The sequence below is a fragment of the Micropterus salmoides genome, unplaced genomic scaffold (genome assembly GCF_014851395.1).
Source record: "Micropterus salmoides isolate LMB-PRFRI ecotype aquatic unplaced genomic scaffold, ASM1485139v1 Ms_hic_scaffold_16, whole genome shotgun sequence".
In the NCBI taxonomy this organism is placed as follows: domain Eukaryota; kingdom Metazoa; phylum Chordata; class Actinopteri; order Centrarchiformes; family Centrarchidae; genus Micropterus; species Micropterus salmoides.
This window is the reverse complement of record NW_024040707.1, coordinates 27,620,966-27,639,423: the sequence shown is the minus strand read 5'-3', so window position 1 is coordinate 27,639,423 and position 18,458 is coordinate 27,620,966. Positions and strand designations below refer to the sequence as shown.

The 18,458-nt window shown below is 39.1% G+C and overlaps 1 protein-coding gene across 3 annotated transcripts in view; it reads right to left on the bottom strand.

Annotated features, from left to right (window-relative positions):
• nphp4 (nephronophthisis 4) overlaps positions 1 to 18,458 on the bottom strand; it is a 197,005-nt gene that overhangs the window by 138,329 nt on the left and 40,218 nt on the right. For all 3 annotated transcript variants that reach the window (XM_038723621.1, XM_038723620.1, XM_038723622.1), the window contains exons 5-6: positions 8,042 to 8,191; positions 2,962 to 3,098 (exon numbers count right to left, since the gene is read on the bottom strand). In XM_038723621.1, the coding sequence (XP_038579549.1) occupies positions 2,962 to 3,098; positions 8,042 to 8,191 (287 nt within the window). The remainder of the gene's footprint in view (positions 1 to 2,961; positions 3,099 to 8,041; positions 8,192 to 18,458) is intronic.

Here is an 18,458-nt window from a genome sequence, read left to right as displayed (position 1 = left end):
ATGCTGTGACGTTATATGGATCAGATATGCCCAACACTTGCAGTTTGTGTTCATATGTTTCTTTTTCTTAAGTTGAAAGGTGATCCAAATAAAATTTGACTGCTTTTGCAGCGTCGCTATGGGGGAGTGTTGTCTGGGTCTGTTGTTTTGCCCTCCAGGTAACCGCGCATGTCATGTTGTTGTAGGATTGTCACCAGCAGGTTGTAAAGTAGTCCGAATTATTTGCATGATAATCTGCATAAGTACCTGCAAACTTCGGCTGGCCCCCCTCACATTCACAAACATTTCAATCCATCCTGAATCTGGTCAGGAACAATCACAAACCCTTATCTAATATGGGGTGGGTTTAATACCATGACTGACAGAGGAGTGCCATTGAGACATCTCTCTAATAAAGAGGGTAGTCTGTGTGTGTGTGTGTTTCCATTATGTCAAACGTGGCGGGTGTGTTGCTGCGGACCCAAGGCAGTGCAGTTTCGCATTTGGTGCAATTCGAACACGCAACATGGTCAGAATTAATAAATACAGTAGAGCACTGAGCGGAGCAAATCAACAAATTAACGTTGAAGAGACGCGCTCACAATAAAGCATGTACTGGAGTGAGTGTGTCCCGGCGATTAATCCACATCCATCAACTGATGGACCCTTGTTGTCATTTCTCCAGCATCTCCAGGCAGAGGAAATTCCTGCGCTTCTCATTCAAGGGAATCCAATCTCACGTTTCCTCAGGCTTTTCTGAAGAGGTGTGACACAGACTATTTTAAATGTCTTTCAGAACTTTTCACTGTAAAAGTTCGCAATTCAATTCGATAATAAAAGCATTGCTGTAAAAAAATCTTTATCGGGTTTTTATTTTGTAGGCACAATCACTTAAGAGGAAGCGATTATGTGTGTAACTGTTGCTTTCATGAGATCTATTTTTTTTTTACCAGCCCCTACAAAAGTATTTATTTATTTGGCCAGCGTGAGGCCTCTTGCCGACCACTGCTATAGGTGAAACCAATGTGAGATGCACATTTTGAACAAAAAACACAGGGAGGCGCATTACATCGGCGCAACCGGCACTGCGCTAGTTTAACAATCAAGATGGCTGCTTCTGATGTGGAACTGTTTCTGATGAATCTGCTGTCACGTCAGTATTGAAAAAAATTGGACGGTATATTTTCTGTCTTTGCTGTATTTCTGACAGGATTTGGTAAGTTTAATACACCAACTACGCTACAATACACGTTTGGTTTTGCTCTGATTGGTTGTAGGTCTATGTCCAGAGGCATTTTGGTCTTTGCTTGTTAAAAATTCCCGTTGGAAATCAAAAATGAACAAGGTTACAGACTACTCTGCATTTGCGAGATGCCAGGCTACCAAATTATGTAAGACTTTTTTCCCCCTTTTCTTTTGAATTAGAATCACTTTTAATGGTCAGGTATCTATACACATATAAGGAATTTGAATTTCTGTACATACAAAGAACAAGCATAAACAATCAGGACAACAAGCTAAACAACAAACTACAGTGTGCAGTACACATTTGTAGACAGCAAGATCAATCAATTTGCCTTTCAAATCTGGTTGTCACATTTTGCTTTGTGCTTGCTCTTTAAAGGAATAAAGTGTATTTAATATTGTTCAATGTTCTCAGATCACAGTTTGTGTTATTTTTATCTCTTGTTGTTTCCTTTTATTGATCTATCTATGTTGATCTGTTGCCCACATATAACCACATTGCCTATGAGTTTTTGAGTCGTGTGTACAAACTGGGGAAGCTGCAAATGAATTGTCCTTCTTGGGATCAATAAAGCTGTCTGAATCTGAATCTGATGTTGCTGTTTTTACAAAGCTTCCAATGTAGAGATCATATTTTGTAAGAATTAAATAAATGTTATTTAACTGTAACTTTCCAACCTTAAATTTTCTACACCTTTCTTAAAATACACATTGAAAAAAAAGTTTTAACACTGTTAACTCTACACTGCCATGAACACTTTAAGCCACCATTTTATGGTAAAGACCTTTTCCATGCAGATTCTTCACTCCTCTAACAAAATAACCACCTTAGCTGAAAGCCACCTGCAGTTCTGTAAAACAAATGTTTAGGCAGTTGCTCCATCTTAGGTACACTTAGTATAAATATAGACCATTTGCTCCACTTAATAAAGTCTAAACACTCCCTCGATCCTCTGTGTTTGAGTTTAAGGTTCTCGCCCAGCAGTATCAAAGAGCAGCGGGAAAGCGATACGGAGTGACAGTGTTGTCATATCAATTCTCATCCCTACCAAAGACACATCTCACTTAGGCTGAAGGGAACAGATAGGGCCCATGCAAAGCCACTGTACAAATAACTGCTAGTCCATAGTTGCACCTGTCAAATATGGTTAACCATCCGGGTTTCCGTAGACAAGCGAAAGGGAAGAGAATAGATAAGCTCCATTTACTTTGGGAGGTGATGTGCCTTAAATTGCAATGGCAGCTGTAAAAGCTTGTGCTTGCACACTAAAGAAACGGAAAGTGAGATAAAGGAAAGCATCGGGGTGGAGAAAATAATCTCGGCAGAGGTGTGTCAAGGCCATCATGGCCATCTTTAATTTGAGGAGTGTAGTGAACTGTTACCTTAGAAGGATGAAATGTTGCATTCATATCACAAAACTATATGGTGATTTATTTTCCCTTGTAAGCACACCATATATATTCAAAGCATGGATAGCAAGGATATAAGATTTTGAAGAGACATATTTGCTTCACAAGTATGTAAACCATGTATCTGCAGTTGATTTTTCTCAACAGGACATCTATTTTAAGTACACAAGCAATTCAAAGGCTCAAACTGTAGACCCACAGTATGAGAATATCATAAGGCGATTTGGCGTGATTGGACAACTCTCGTGCCAAACTGTTACTGCCCTGTGTCATGTGCCATGTGCATGGACTCTCAAGGCTGTGTGTGTTATGGAAGTCTGGCCTTACTGTGTTATGGCAGTCAGCATTGATCAGCTGCAGCAGCTGGCTCTCAAACTTCTCCAGGGACGGCTGGAGGTTGATGGTCAGTCTGTTCAGAGAGAAGGGCAGCATCTTGAGCAGCTGAGGCCTCAGCAGAGCATCTCCTGGTGACAGTATGAACATAGCATCAATGTATCAACATGCCATGACATTTTACATGATTTTATCTTATTTAGATTACTTCTTGTAATTCGTCATGTTAATTTTGTTTTCGGGTTCAGTTCTGTTGGGATTGCTGTTGAGGATAAACAACTGAAAAAATAAATCTGTGAAACAAGTTGTGAAATATGTTTCCGTAAATGCCTTTTCGTGACCCATTTGCAGAGTTCCCTGACATTCCCCATAGTCCCTAGAAAATTTATCATGGCATCCCAGTTCTAGAAAACTAAAGAAAATGCATGGTTTGATACAGTTTTACAGCCATGCTGATTTTGTGTCTGCCTTATCATAGAAAGTGAGTGGAACTCCAAATAACTTTAGCAGTAGTGTCTATTCAGCACCAAAGTGTTGGCTTCCAGAAACACTTGCAGTTTCATGGCAGCTTTACTTATTAATATGTCTGCCTCACCCTGGACGTCAGAGATGCTCCACTTCAAATATGATATGCTCCTAGAATGTATGTTTGCCTTTTTCACCATGCTAGCAACATGATCTGTGGATGTAAATGTCAATCTGTTGATCAGGTTGGTCAGTTGGTCTACAATAATACAAACCCGAGCCGCTGTGGTAAGGACTCAATTCCTCTTCAGTCTGAGGTAAAAAGTCAGGAGCAGATGCTATTTGTATGAATTTCCATTTCCTACTCCCACATGTTATGCCTCTGAACAAGGATGCCTTAAAATACAAATTGCATCAGAACAAACACATTTTCACCTGTGCCACATTTCTTCCATTTTAATGATACAAAACCTTGGTGGGGTCCTTTAGTAAATGATGCCAAATGCAATTTCAGTGGTCAGCAAATAAAAAAGGGCCACAAATTGTTAGTAAATATCCACCATAGTCTTGTTTGTTTAAATTGTAATCCTTAAGATTTCAGTCCGGATTGATTTCAAGAGTCGCTAGCTGCAGACAAAATGGTGGACATCCGCAAGATTACCTCTGCACACAGTTGACAGGAAATCATGTCATCTTTTCAGCTTATGCAGTCTTACTGTACAAAACATAACATTACATATTTATTTTGGTGGAACTAGTGATCTGGGGCACTGAATTTGAATCAGTGGTGTGTTTATCAGACCACAAATGCAACATGAATTAGGTTGGAAAAAAGACACCACCGGGGCGAGGTGTTTCTGATTACTGAACAAAAACACAACTTTATTCCCTGATTTTGGTAAAGCTGGATTATATTTTATGTAGAAAATATTTTCTGGTTTTCCCTTTGATGTCCCCAGCTGTTCTACTTCAACTCTCAGAGGCAACAGAAATCCTGCTAACTGTAGTTAGCCTGGACGGGGCGGGACATTAAAAAAAAAGGTCTGACGCGCTACAGCAAACTTTACAATGTTGAACAATATGATTATTGACAAGTTAGATTAAACGATACAAATTAGAGATCAATGTAGAGCCCTTTTCTTGCACTAGGATTTATTGAATACAAAAACAACCCACAGAAATGTAACAGCTGTAATTAGTTTTAATATTCAACTAGTTATTATATGAAATTTTAATGAATACAGTAAATCATATACTAACAGCATACTATTAACAGAACATTATCATTTTTATTTAATGTTATACTATTATACTAATACACTCAGTTATACTAGTTCCTCCTCCAGGTTGTGGATGGTGCCTTTGCAGTGGACAGATGTTAGATTTAGCCAGAGTCAGGATGCCATTGTGACAACATTTGCTCCTTCTAGCTGCCTCCCACTGTGAGCGACACGCTCCTTGTTCTGTTTTACATCTGTTGAACTAAAGTTATTGTTTTAAATATTGTTCAGTAATCTGGTTCACATAAAGTGTGCTGTGGGTTGTGTTGGTACCGCTGGTGTATCATGTATCTGTCCCTGGTTCAAAAACTACAAGTCCCAAAAATGCATCAATCACAGAAGAGTTTTCTGTGATGAGTGTTTTAAAAAGCTCTTTACGATGGGGCAATCTCAGTATTTTTGGACTGGTGAATAAAAAAATAAAATCGTTTAACTTTGTTGGAGTTGAGAAATACACATTTCAAAAGGTAAGTATTTGTACATTTTCCTTGATAACCAAGCTAGATGACTCATAGTACCATTTGTTCCATTATATAACAAGCGCAAATCTCAATATTGTGCAAAATAATAGCAATATGACTTTTCCCGCTGTTGAGATGAGTGATTTCCTGTAAACTACAGAGGTGCCACTTGCGGAGGTCTGCCAGTATGTCTGCATCCAGGTCCCTCTTGTTGAATTGACAATGCCTGTAGTAACTGGAGGTAACAGCAAATGCGGTTTAAAACTGCAGGTCACAGAATTCTGGGGGTAATAATTCAGGCAGTAGCCGGTCTTTTTCCATCATTCTGCGAGCAACAATGAACTGATTTTATGCTGCACACGGCAAGAGTCTGCAAACAGCGGGGCACAGTTAAAGGACATGGTTACCTCACTGAGAAGTTAGAGGTGTGCAGCTTATCGCCTGCAGCTCTTCATCAACAGCTCACTGTGACTGCCCCTTCTTGTTCCATCACTCCCTAAAGTATTTCAAACTGGTCTGCTGTCAAAGAATGAACTATAGCAAGTAAGTGCTAATCTTACTGAGAAACACATTTCCTGTGACTATTTCAAAATAAAGGTTTCACCAGTTAAATGCTTTTAATGTGAAACTGCAGCAGTGGGAAATATTCGGTTTGCATTAGCAGTCACTTAAAAAATGCCACCACAAACACCTAGTTTGTAAATCAGCAAATATATAATATTGCAATACTTTTAGTAGTGGGGCATAGACTCAATCACCATGGTGGTAAAAGATAGTAACTTCACAGACATTTATTTAAATAAATATCTTCGACTTCGTTTAATGTCTGCACCAGCTGTGTGACGGCTAACGGCTCATTTGCAAAACCTGAAGTGTCTATTTTACAGACCGACATTGAAAGCTGTGATAATAACTTAAGCCTCCCACCTTCACTAACTGCTAGCTTAACAAGGCTACAGCAGAGGCATCGCAGGCAGTGAAAGTATAGGGGGTGTCAATGAGTGGTAAGGAGGATGTAAATCTGCTACATACACCATCAAGCAGATTTTTCCATACACAAAATACATTCCGTCAAGCATTCAATAATTTATTGTCATAATTCAAACTCCTTCATGAAGATATTGATGAGCTGGATGAGGAACATATTCCCTTCTTGGCAGCAAATGTTTAAACGATCAACCCACACTCTCATTATAAATATATTTAATCACAACTTTTCTGAGAGGCCGCAGCTTCATCTAAATGACAGCTCCACTGATTTGCGGTAAGCTGTCTAATGCCAGTCACTGGAATATTTACACCACAGAAAGAGATAACAGTGCTTGTGTCAAACAATCCAACAAAAATGGTTTCCATCGGGGTACTTCTTGTGAACTGAATCGATTGAAGAAAGCATCTCAGCCAATGGATAGAGCGGGGAAGCCTGTGAAGTCCACAATCACAACTTTCAGACACAACAAAGAGAAAATAGCCAGTGTGATTGTAATCTCTTCAAGACTAATGTAGCCATCAAGCGTTTCATTGCAGCCCTTGTCTCTAGAGTGCAGAGTTGGACTGTTCTGAATGCGGCGTGAATATCAAACCGGTGGCTGTGGTCTTAAAAGGCAGCTTAGGTCTCTGCTGCTCACAGCCCCAGAACATGAAGAGGATTAGCCAGCTACCATACCTCCCACTGACTCCCAATGATTATAGCTCTGCACTGTCAGACTTCATTACATTCCCCCTTAGAAACTTACTTTCTAAGTACTGCAGACATTTCAACTTCTGATGGAACTAAGTTTGCACAAAAAGCCACTATTAAGTAACATGATCAATGTCCTGCATGTTATATTGACAGCTGAAGAAAGACATGTGAGTGGTTGCTGAACATTATTATGTGAGTTTACACCTGAAATAAGCTGAAAGTGTTGGATAGAGTCATGTCATCTTTTAATTACTGTAGTTTAGGTGACATCTTTGTTTACTTAAATGTGTTTGACAGCTGAATAGGGACTAAATGTGCACCGAGAGTATCTGCACAGTATCTGTAATGTAAGAATCAAAGCAGCACCACTAATGATTACCGAAACTACAACAATTCTTTAATGAGTTGCACATAGCTGCACAGTAAACACAGACTTAAGATGGGAATAGACAAGCTACATATGACCGACATCATTTGTTTGGTACCGTCTAAAAGGAGGCATATTAAACGAACGAGTGAATACATTTGTAGTCCAATTAGAGTTGTGTCAATAGAAAGAGCCCCCAATCCTGTAAAAACAAAGATATGTGACTAACTCAAGAAACTGACAGACATTGACAGACAGTGTTTATCATGTAAATCCATGCTGCAATTTGTGCCAAAATGAAATGGAGGGAAAATGTTGAAATGGGCAACATGGACCATAAAGTCTGCATTAGAGAGCTGGAGGTGAGTGAGGTAACCTTCAGGTGAGCTGTGGCTCCATAGTGAAACCCAAATCTCAGGGGTTAGAATAACCCACTGTTTAACCATTAGCTTGCCATTTTCTGATTTTTTTGTCTTGCCAATTTTCTATTCTATTTTCATTCTCCCACTCACACGATGTCCACCACCTAATCATAAGGCAACCAATTTGAATTTCTAAACACAGTATGTTTTCATCGACCGACCATCAACACCAACTGATCCAGACTTCTCACACATTTTCTGTTTTGTGAGTTTTCATCTTATCCCGATCATTTATCCATCTATTTCTACATTACAACCACACACTGCTTCACATTCCTAAAGGTCTTCTAATCTTGCCAAACTTCTTAAAATTATCTTAAAAGAGCAGCTGGTAAAGTAGGGGAGCAAATTACTCATTCTTTGACCCAAGACCTTCTGAGTGATGTAAAGTTTACCTGTTGGAGAAGCTGCAAGCCCGGGAATGTTCTCATCTCCAGATACAAGCACATTCTCTGGAAGGAGGTGCATCATGGAAACCAGTGCGGGGTGGTTTTTTATGACACACTCCAAATGTGCTCCATCAACTGTCTTCAGGAGACTGCTGTCTGCAAAAAAAAAGAAAAATTTGTGTAGAATTATGTAATATTTCACACGAATTTCATGACAAACAGGCAAACTGCTAAACCTTTCCACCCCACCGTCATCCTGAACCCACCCAAAGAAACGTCATCCATCTCCTTGGTGCGTCAGAGTCTAATATTTTCCCAGAAGCAATGAGTCACCTGACAATATGACACCCAACACGCAGACACTTCCATTTTTCAATATTCCATTTGGGTGTTGGTGACCTAGGTGCAATGTTCCATTACACTGCGAGCACCGTTTTTGACAAGCATACAACTTGGAAAACACGCTCCTCCAGTACAGCACTGCAGCATAGATGACACACAAGGTATGAGCAATGGGGCAGACGTTGTCATCTTTCAAACGGGTCATCCAATGACAAGTGACGACCCACAATTCCTGCCATCAACACAAAGCACAGACCATTTGGAAGTTGAACAAAGTGGTGTTTGATGCGCTGCGTATGTTGGCTTCCTTCAAGCCTGAACAGTATCACAATCTTTCACTCTGACAGGGTAAATGATTGCACCTTCAGCATCATCAGTGACAATCAATACAGGAAGCTCTTTTCATTCCCATAGGCTGTTTCAACAAGATGACAGTGAGCAATCTGAAGGTGAGTTGTTATAGATAGCGAAATGGTGGTGTTGTCGGAGAGCATTTAAGTGAATTCATAATTATCATGTTTAATAATGATTGCTGTGACATTGTTTACATTGTTTGTTGTTGTCAGAGAAATGAACATGGATGACAACGCTGACACAGAATCGCCACTTTGGGGTTCCAGGTACCCTGCAATGCCACTTACTCCGGTGTTCCTGCGCATTCCCCTGCACTCCCACCCACTGCCTATGACCATAATCTTTCCCTAACCTCAATCAAGTAGTTTCAGTTGCCTGGACCTAAACAACCTTAAGTTGAGTGGTAGGGCGGCCAATCAGAAAACGTATACATGGATAATTTTTGAAACTGTTATTTGTTTTGATATTCCTGATAGATAGGGTAAACTATTCATGTGTCAATCATGTATGCAGTGTTGCTCTAAAATGATTAAGATAGTTCCATATTCTGTAAATTCATAGATGTATGCTGAGGAAATAAATATAAATATATTTACAATATATACAGAATGCTGTTTCTAAGCTTTCTGCCATCTACCAATAGATACATGTTAATGGAAATGTTTAGATGTGGGAATCCCAGAGTTGTGACATGCAGAGGATCATCTACATTATCCAAAGAGAGCTGGTACAGAAACCAGCCATCCCTCTGGCTTCAAGTTGTGTGGAAAACAAAGCAGAAAAACCACCCTAAACACCCTTTATGTTATGTTATTCACAAAAACAGATGTTATATATAATAACAGACAGACCACCACATTAAGAAATTTTGACTTTGTTTTCCTATTTGTGTCAAATTATACAAACTTGTCTTAGAAAGAAGAAGATTTGTCAATTATACTGTATACCGTACTTTTACTCATGTGGCTCAGTGTCGACCTAAATTTGGTCTGCCCATGTGCGGGTGCGGCCCAAACTATATGCAGACTGCGAGCAATGGCAAATATTAGTCAACACATGCATGTTACATTACATTTAGCTGACACTTTTTATCCAAAGCGACTTACAATTGCTATATACACTCACCTAAAGGATTATTAGGAACACCTGTTCAATTTCTCATTAATGCAATTATCTAATCAACCAATCACATGGCAGTTGCTTCAATGCATTTAGGGGTGTGGTCCTGGTCAAGACAATCTCCTGAACTCCAAACTGAATGTCAGAATGGGAAAGAAAGGTGATTTAAGCAATTTTGAGCGTGGCATGGTTGTTGGTGCCAGACCGGCCGGTCTGAGTATTTCACAATCTGCTCAGTTACTGGGATTTTCACGCACAACCATTTCTAGGGTTTACAAAGAATGATGTGAAAAGGGGGCCTTGTTTGCCTTGTTGATGCTAGAGGTCAGAGGAGAACGGGCCGACTGATTCAAGCTGATAGAAGAGCAACTTTGACTGAAATAACCACTCGTTACAACCGAGATATGCAGCAAATCATTTGTGAAGCCACAACATGCACAACCTTGAGGCGGATGGGCTACAACAGCAGAAGACCCCCGGGTACCACTCATCTCCACTACAAATAGGAAAAAGAGGCTACAATTTGCAAGAGCTCACCAAAATTGGACATTTGAAGACTGGAAAAATGTTGCCTGGTCTGACGAGTCTCAATTTCTGTTGAGACATTCAGATGGTCGAGTCAGAATTTGGCGTAAACAGAATGAGAACATGGATCCATCATGCCTTGTTACCACTGTGCAGGCTGGTGGTGGTGGTGTAATGGTGTGGGGGATGTTTTCTTGGCACACTTTAGGCCCCTTAGTGCCAATTGGGCATCGTTTAAATGCCACGGCCTACCTGAGCATTGTTTCTGACCATGTCCATCCCTTTATGGCCACCATGTACCCATCCTCTGATGGCTACTTCCAGCAGGATAATGCACCATGTCACAAAGCTCCAATCATTTCAAATTGGTTTCTTGAACATGACAATGAGTTCACTGTACTAAAATGGCCCCCACAGTCACCAGATCTCAACCCAATAGAGCATCTTTGGGATGTGGTGGAACGGGAGCTTCGTGCCCTGGATGTGCATCCCACAAATCTCCATCAACTGCAAGATGCTATCCATCAATATGGGCCAACATTTCTAAAGAATGCTTTCAGCACCTTGTTGAATCAATGCCACGTAGAATTAAGGCCGTTCTGAAGGCGAAAGGGGGTCAAACACAGTATTAGTATGGTGTTCCTAATAATCCTTTAGGTGAGAGTATATGTCAGAGGTCGCACGCCTCTGGAGCAATTAGGGGTTAAGTGTCTTGCTCAGGGACACAATGGTGGATGTGTGTCACAGTGGGGAATTTAACCCATGTCTCTCACACCAAAGGCATGTGTCTTTTTCCATTGCACCATATATCTGTCTTTTAATGTGCAGCAGAAAACCAAAGTACTCCTTACCAGCCATCAAAACATGAAGCTGCAGCATCATAGTTCTATTAAAAACTACCCGACATCAAGCAGTTTGCTAAATGTAATCCACACAGCAGCTGTTTTTCTCTCAATAAACCTAATATATCAGCATTTTTTTCTAGTTCTGACTGCCTTACAAAGGAAAAAACTTTAATAGAGATAAAGTTGAGACTTCTGTAAGGAAGAAAACTATTTGTTCAGATATTGCCCATTGGCAGCTTGACAATAAATGAAGTACACTTCAAAACAAACTGGCAAATCACTAACACATTTATGCTACTGTGTTATTTTAGGAACCACAGAAGTAAAACATTTGTAATCTTTTTGACAAAAAAAAAATAAAACCAGCAAAACAACACGTGGATCGCTATGGGATCCGCTGAAAAGTACGATTGCAAAGAAAACAGATTTTATGTTAACTTTATTTGAAATAAATTGCATCTTTGGGACTTGATAGAGACATTTCTGTTAAAAATGTATCACATTTAACAAAACAAAATGGTGTGTGTGTATATACAGTACATATATGGAAAGCTTATGAAGTCTGGGTAGAGTGTCCATTTCTGCTGTAGATAGCTTTTCATCTACTTTCAGGGCAGAGCCAGTGCCTTTAACTTTAAAGTCAATGAAAGGGGATTGAGAAGGAAAGATGATGGAGTATATCACTGTATTCTCCTCCACTCCCTGTCCATGACTCATACCAGCAAAACCCTTTAACTCTCTCTAACAGTTAACTTACTACTAAAAAAGTGCTTACGTACAAAGCTGAAAAAGGAAAATGGTTTGGGGAAATCTCTGAGGTTGCAGCACAGCTTTAACTCTGTTCTACAAACATTTTCAGTGGCGCCAGCAGCTTTCTCAGAAAAGGTGTTTCTTACCATGAAACACAGTAAAAAGTAGGATGTGTATGAAAGGAGAGAAAGGGAGGGAGAAATCAAACATGGAACTTTCTTGACACAGATGGTGCTCAGGTGTCTGCAACTTTTTCATCATTTATTTCTTGTTATTCATTATGCATCAAGCTTGGGTTTCAGTCAGATGCTGTGCATAGATTAGAACTAGCCCAAAATTTCCTTACAGCAGCGGTGTGGTACCTCAGAGTCAGTTGAGCAGCAACTTGGCAAGAGATGTGAAACCAAGGAGGGGGGTGAAAAACAAAAAATGGCTCAGCATCAGACAAACAGAGGCAGTGGTTTGGGAGATGGTTGAGTGGAAAAGAAGAAAGTAATGAAGATGAATACCAAAGGGGTGATTTTTGAGAGAAAGTTTTTCTGCCAATTTAGGTAAGAGGGTAGGGATTTGAAATGGTGACTTGCAAGATTCATGTTACTTACAGCCTAATTTGTCCCACCACAATAATGACCCAACATTATTTTTACACTTCTCAGAAATACCATAAAATGGAGCATTTATGGGTCAGCAGAGAAAAGAGCCATGTGTGAATCTGCACTCTGGTTTAAAAATCCCATACTTAGGTGCGAGTGTACATCTTTTTTCACCTCGACTAAGCCGAATGAAAAGAAAACAATAAAAACATGCTTCTCTACATTTTGCTGTCATTTAGAGTTGCGCTAGCTTCTCTGCACTCTGGTTTAAAAATCCCATACTTAGGCTTACTTAGGCATACTAAGTTTTTGTTTTTTGTTCTAAACTTCACTCAGTATTATGAAGTCAGGAATGTGATTTATTTTATTGGGCTGATAAGAGTGTGGATAAGATAAAGATAAAATCCTAACCATACCCACCCATACAGTTGGTTAGTGTGAAGCTTGGGAGGACGCAGTTTAGATCCCTTCACTATAAGCCAGTGTTATTTTTCAATTTTTTAAAAATTATTTTGTATCGCACACAATACTCATCCCAGGATTACTTTATTTGACACTGTGCCTACTTCATCGGTGAGCATATTTGTTTCACTTTTGTTCTACTAATTCCTGGGTGTAATCTGAAAAACTACAACCTGTGTGTTATTGTAATGATAATAGTCTCAAATTATGAAAAAATGCAGTTTCTAATTAAATAACATAACATTTTCTTGGAGGACGACCCCCAAAGCCTGTGACCACAGACCCTAGAGTGGCTGAGGTCCACCCAACACAATCTCACAAAACACTGCTTTATGTTTGGTTTGATGCAACCAGTACATCGGTGGTATTAATGCACATTAATGTTACCAACATATGAACTGAGTGGGACATTTTACGGGTCAAATTTGTATTTGTTTGTGCTCACTGGTGGACAAACCATACAGTTTAATGTTAAACTGTTTCTCATTTACCTCACATTTCTTGCACTTTGCACTGCAATTTCCTGTTACTTATCAGTCAACACACGTATATATCTGTGACAGCCAGTTTCAGCCAATAAATCAGCCCAGCCAGCTCCAATTTACAATTAATTCCACAAAATGGCGTTTAGGGGTACACCATTTTTAGGTGGCTCAAATGAAGCCATGCTATAGTGAGAAGGTATGTCTTTTCCCTGCATCATTTGATGAAAAAAAGAATACTGGTTTTTAAAACTAGGCTCTTGATTTGACAACTCAGATCATTTGTTTGTAATAGTTACAATAACATTACACCTGCCAAAGAAAAGAAACAAAAATGACAGGGGGAGAAACACAAGCAGTCATGATCAGACTTTTTGTTAACATGTCAGCAGTTTAGATGATCAGTTATCAGATTATCTAAACCACTTTGGAGGCTAAACTGAGTGTGAGTGCATCCCAAATGTTGCTAATTCCTCAATTGCAAAGTGAGCACACAACTACTGCAAACTGTAGGGCAAAGAAGTCAGTATGTAAAACTTGGATGGATGTTTACAACAGAGAGTTTGTGCAATTATTTTATCAGTCAACCCTCTCATCTAAAATGAGTCTGTCGAACCTGGGGGGTTGTTTAAGACCGGTCTGACTGCTCAAGTTTCTATTTAAAGATTAGCGATAAATGTAGGATAGGAATGCTGCACAAAACTATGAAAACAAGGCCCAAGTTGTAGGACTGGAACTATCTTTTTACAAAGTTAAACTTTCTGTTAATGCCGCTGTCTTGTTCAATTTTTTTTTGCTCAAGATGCCTACACAGTAGCACACGGAACTTGGTCTATTTTAAATGAACTGTAAGGATCAATAGTCCAATAATCAATACTGTTCTATATCAATCTGTAACAGAGGTACACACTTGAAAGAACTGTTGAACCATTGCTGATAAAGTAGCAAAGCAGAGTTTCAACATGAGCCTAAAGTGGAACCGGTTCCACTGTGAGCCACAACAGGGGGAAAGTGTTGTTTAACTTCATCATGTTTGTTGGAACTCTGAAGTTCACCCAAACAGCAATAAAGCTTGGTGTAGGTGGCAAAAACAAACACTTATGTGGGATGCCTTGTGGGAGTTAGATATGCAGGGCAAACATTTATGAAGGCACAAGCAAACCTCTTTATCTAAGCCACAAAGAGGCTCTTTGGTGTGTCAGTGACTAAATTTGTCACGGCACTACCTTTCTGTCCCCCACACACAAACGTACAATAAACTGATGGATTGTGGTGTTGCTTCAAATTAAGATGCTAATGTGAACACAATGTACCATCTGTTTGTCCTCTCATCACACTAAGAGAGCCTCAGAGCAGCCCTTCATCTTTCTCCTTTTCTCCCAGTTCACCATGCGTGTTTCCTCCTCCACTTTTGCCTCCCGTCCTTTTAAGACTTTCAAAAGCCCCTAGGCAACTTCCTCTCCTCTATTTTATCTCCTTTTACCATTTCCTGCCACTTGACCCTGACTCCAGCTCTAGACGAATAGAGAAGATTGACTCTTATTTCTTTCCTCCCTACTTTCACTAATCTGTTATATGTTTTAATTCAGACTTACTTGTCTCCAATTTATATTTTTCATTCAGGTTTTCTCCACTGATCGTATACCTTTTGGTCCAACTTGTATTTAATATGTTAAAACTGTGTTTAACCTGAGGAGCAAACTAACTTTTATTTTCTGCAGGAAAGTGAAAAGCATGTTTACACAAAATATCAGCTTTTCAGAGCCATGAAAAATCTTGTGTTTTTCTTGTTTTTAGCTGCACCACTTGATATTTTTTAATCAGTTCAGTGGTTCTAATCTATCCATCTATTAAAAATGCCTTTAAAAATATGACAATAATTTTCATCAGAGTTGAAAATGTATGCTTCCCATTACCTCGCTTTCCTACGTTTCCACCACTCTAACTAGACAAACCCTTTCCACTTTCTTCCTTCCCTCTTTTCTTCTTCATATTTTTTTTTTATATATATTAGGATCCCCATTAGCTGTAGCCAAAGCAACAGCTGTTCTTCCTGGGGTCCACACAAACACTCTATACATCACAGTACAACAGCCATACACAAACACAATTCAACACACAACAGAACCCAGCTCTATTCAGTAAAATCACACAACAAAACAAACAGAAGAAAAAGAAAAGTTTATCATCCAGGTAGTACATTGCGCTGTATAAAATCTTGATTATACCTAAGCGTCTTTGGATGAGGACAGCTGGAGATGTTGTTTCAGTGATTATTTTAAAGCAATTTTTACTGTTTTCCTGAATGATATGTGCAGACAGAGCGTTCCATGCAACCATGGCTCTATACATTGCAGTGTTTTTCATCATTCTGGTTTTCGCTTAGGGTAGTGTGAATCTACCTTCAGTAGCATGCCTGGTATAATAGTCATGCATATCTGAACTCAAATATTGCTGAGTATGTAATTCACTTGGTAATTTAGTAACTTAAAAAGCCGGTCAATTTTTAAATTAAGCAAAGATGCAGTACATCTATATTTTACCTTTAACCAGAATAAACAGCTATACACTGTCTTTACATTACTATTCATAGTTTTCGGTCACGTGGCATGCTCGGTGAGCTGCAGGGTAAAACAACAGACCAACATAGCGTTACAGCATCCGCTGCCGCATTTCTACCGTTAAAAAGCCAGGTCCCTGCCGCCGCTCGACTGCGGTATGTTTACGTTTACCTTGTGGGGAATCCCTCACCTAACACAGCCCATGCTTGTCTCCTGCTTGATTAGTGCATCCGAAAGCACAACAACCATCCAGCATTTTGGCAACTCAAAGTAGAAGTATATCACTTGCTTATTGGTTGGCAGGGAGCAGAAAATAACGTCTTTTTTGCCCTCCATGGGAGCGTTTTCCTTGTGAAAACTTTGAATATGAGCATCGAAGTGTACGTGCTGCTTTATCCTGAGCAACTTGGAATGTTCTTATCTGAGTCATGGAAGCACTGGACCAAACTACAGAGCAGTAACCGTTCCATTACATTTTTATCACTGAAAGACCTCTCCCCATCTTACTCAGCAATTTTTCAATATGTGTAGACCATGATAATTTACTATCTATTGAAATACTTAAAAGTATGGTCTCTTGAACTTGGTCAAATGCAACATCTTTAACATACAACTTTAACCTAGGCTCTTTTCTAAAGTAATGATTTGTCCCAAATAAAATGCTCTTTGTATTAGAGACATTAAGAACTAGTTTGTTATTTGCTACACATTCAACTACCGATTGCAATTCCCTATTTGAGACACTTGAATGTTCATCAATCGTGGGTTCTGCCATATACTGTTGTATCATCAGCATAATTGCTAACTTTTGCCCTATACATCGTTAATGGTAATTCATTTGTAAACACAGCATCTAACAACGGACCTAGACAGCTTCCTTGATGAACTCCACAGCGAATAGGTTTTTCATCAGGAAAACTTCCATTAAAGAAAACTCTTTGTTTCCCGTTGGTCAAATAGCTCTCTAGCCAAAGAATTGCAGTGTGAATAAATCCATAACATTTAAGATTTTCTAATAACAAACTATAATCAATTATATCAAAAGCAGCACTGAAATCCAATAATATAGCACCTACTAATTTGTCAATTTCACTGAACCAATCAACTGGCATTTGAGTCAGAGCAGTGTTGGTGTTCAATGTTGGTAAGCTGTGTTCATATCATTAACTGAAAAATAACATTGACAATTATACATAACATAAACAATTATCTCCATGATCTTATTTAAAGGAGATCTATTATACTGCATTTCCAGTCCTATATTGTTGTTCTGGGACTCCTGTATGGCAGCTTTGCATGATTCATGTAGGGCTTCATTTCAGCCTCTGTCTGAAACAAGCTGTAGATGCTCCTGTCTCTTTATGGCTCCCCCCTCAAAGCCCACTGTCTTCTGATAGGCCGAGACCTGAAGCATGCTACCAGGCTGTTGTTGCAGTTGAGAGGTACAGACTGAACGTAGCTGTGCGGAGCAAATGACTATATATGGAATACCGGCTCCATGTAGCTCCATGTCATCAAACGGAGCATTGGTAGAAAAAGCAGTTCAAAAGAGAGCATTCAGAACAGGTGGAAATCTGAGGTTTTGTGTCACAGGGATTTCTTTTAAATACTTTAACCTCATTATTTGAAGATTTGGCCATGTTTAACATGAACATCCAACATTGCAACATTGTAGATAAGTCATAAAATATAGAAAAGCATAATAGGTGTAATGGAAAATAAATCTTAAGTGAGTGAGTCCGGGACCAACTCCCCTGAGATGAAGCCCTATCATGGACAGTCAGATAAGAAAACTCTCTAATGAGTTTCCCATGGGAACCTCTACCTAACTGCAACCTAATAAAATGATTAAAAACCACACAGTGAAACATTGGTCTATAATAATGCAAGCATGCAAGGTGAAACAGTAAACACTAAATTTCCATCACATAGGTCTCCTTTAAAGAAGGTAACAAACTAATTGGACGACTATTAGGGCCTGAAAATGGTACATTTACATTGTTGGACAATGGTATAATCTTTGCAGTTTTCCAAGCTTTTGGACAAACACATTTCCAAACTCCAAATAGGAATAACAATCAAATCTGATACTATTTTTAGTAGTTTCCATCCAAATTATCAACAACTTTTCCACATAGATCACAGTAATTTTGGTGAATTTAAACTTACAATTTTTATCCGTCATAATGTGATATGTGTTATTAGGTCATAGGAGTGCTTATCATTTGTTTGGTCCATCTCATTCCTAAGTTTGTTTACTTTACAATTAAAATAATTATTCAAGTAATTAGCAATATCAACTGGTTTAGTCATTTCTGCTTCCAGAAATGATGGAGTTGATTTGCTTGTTCTGCCCATAATATCATTAAAAGAATTCCACAGCTTTTTAT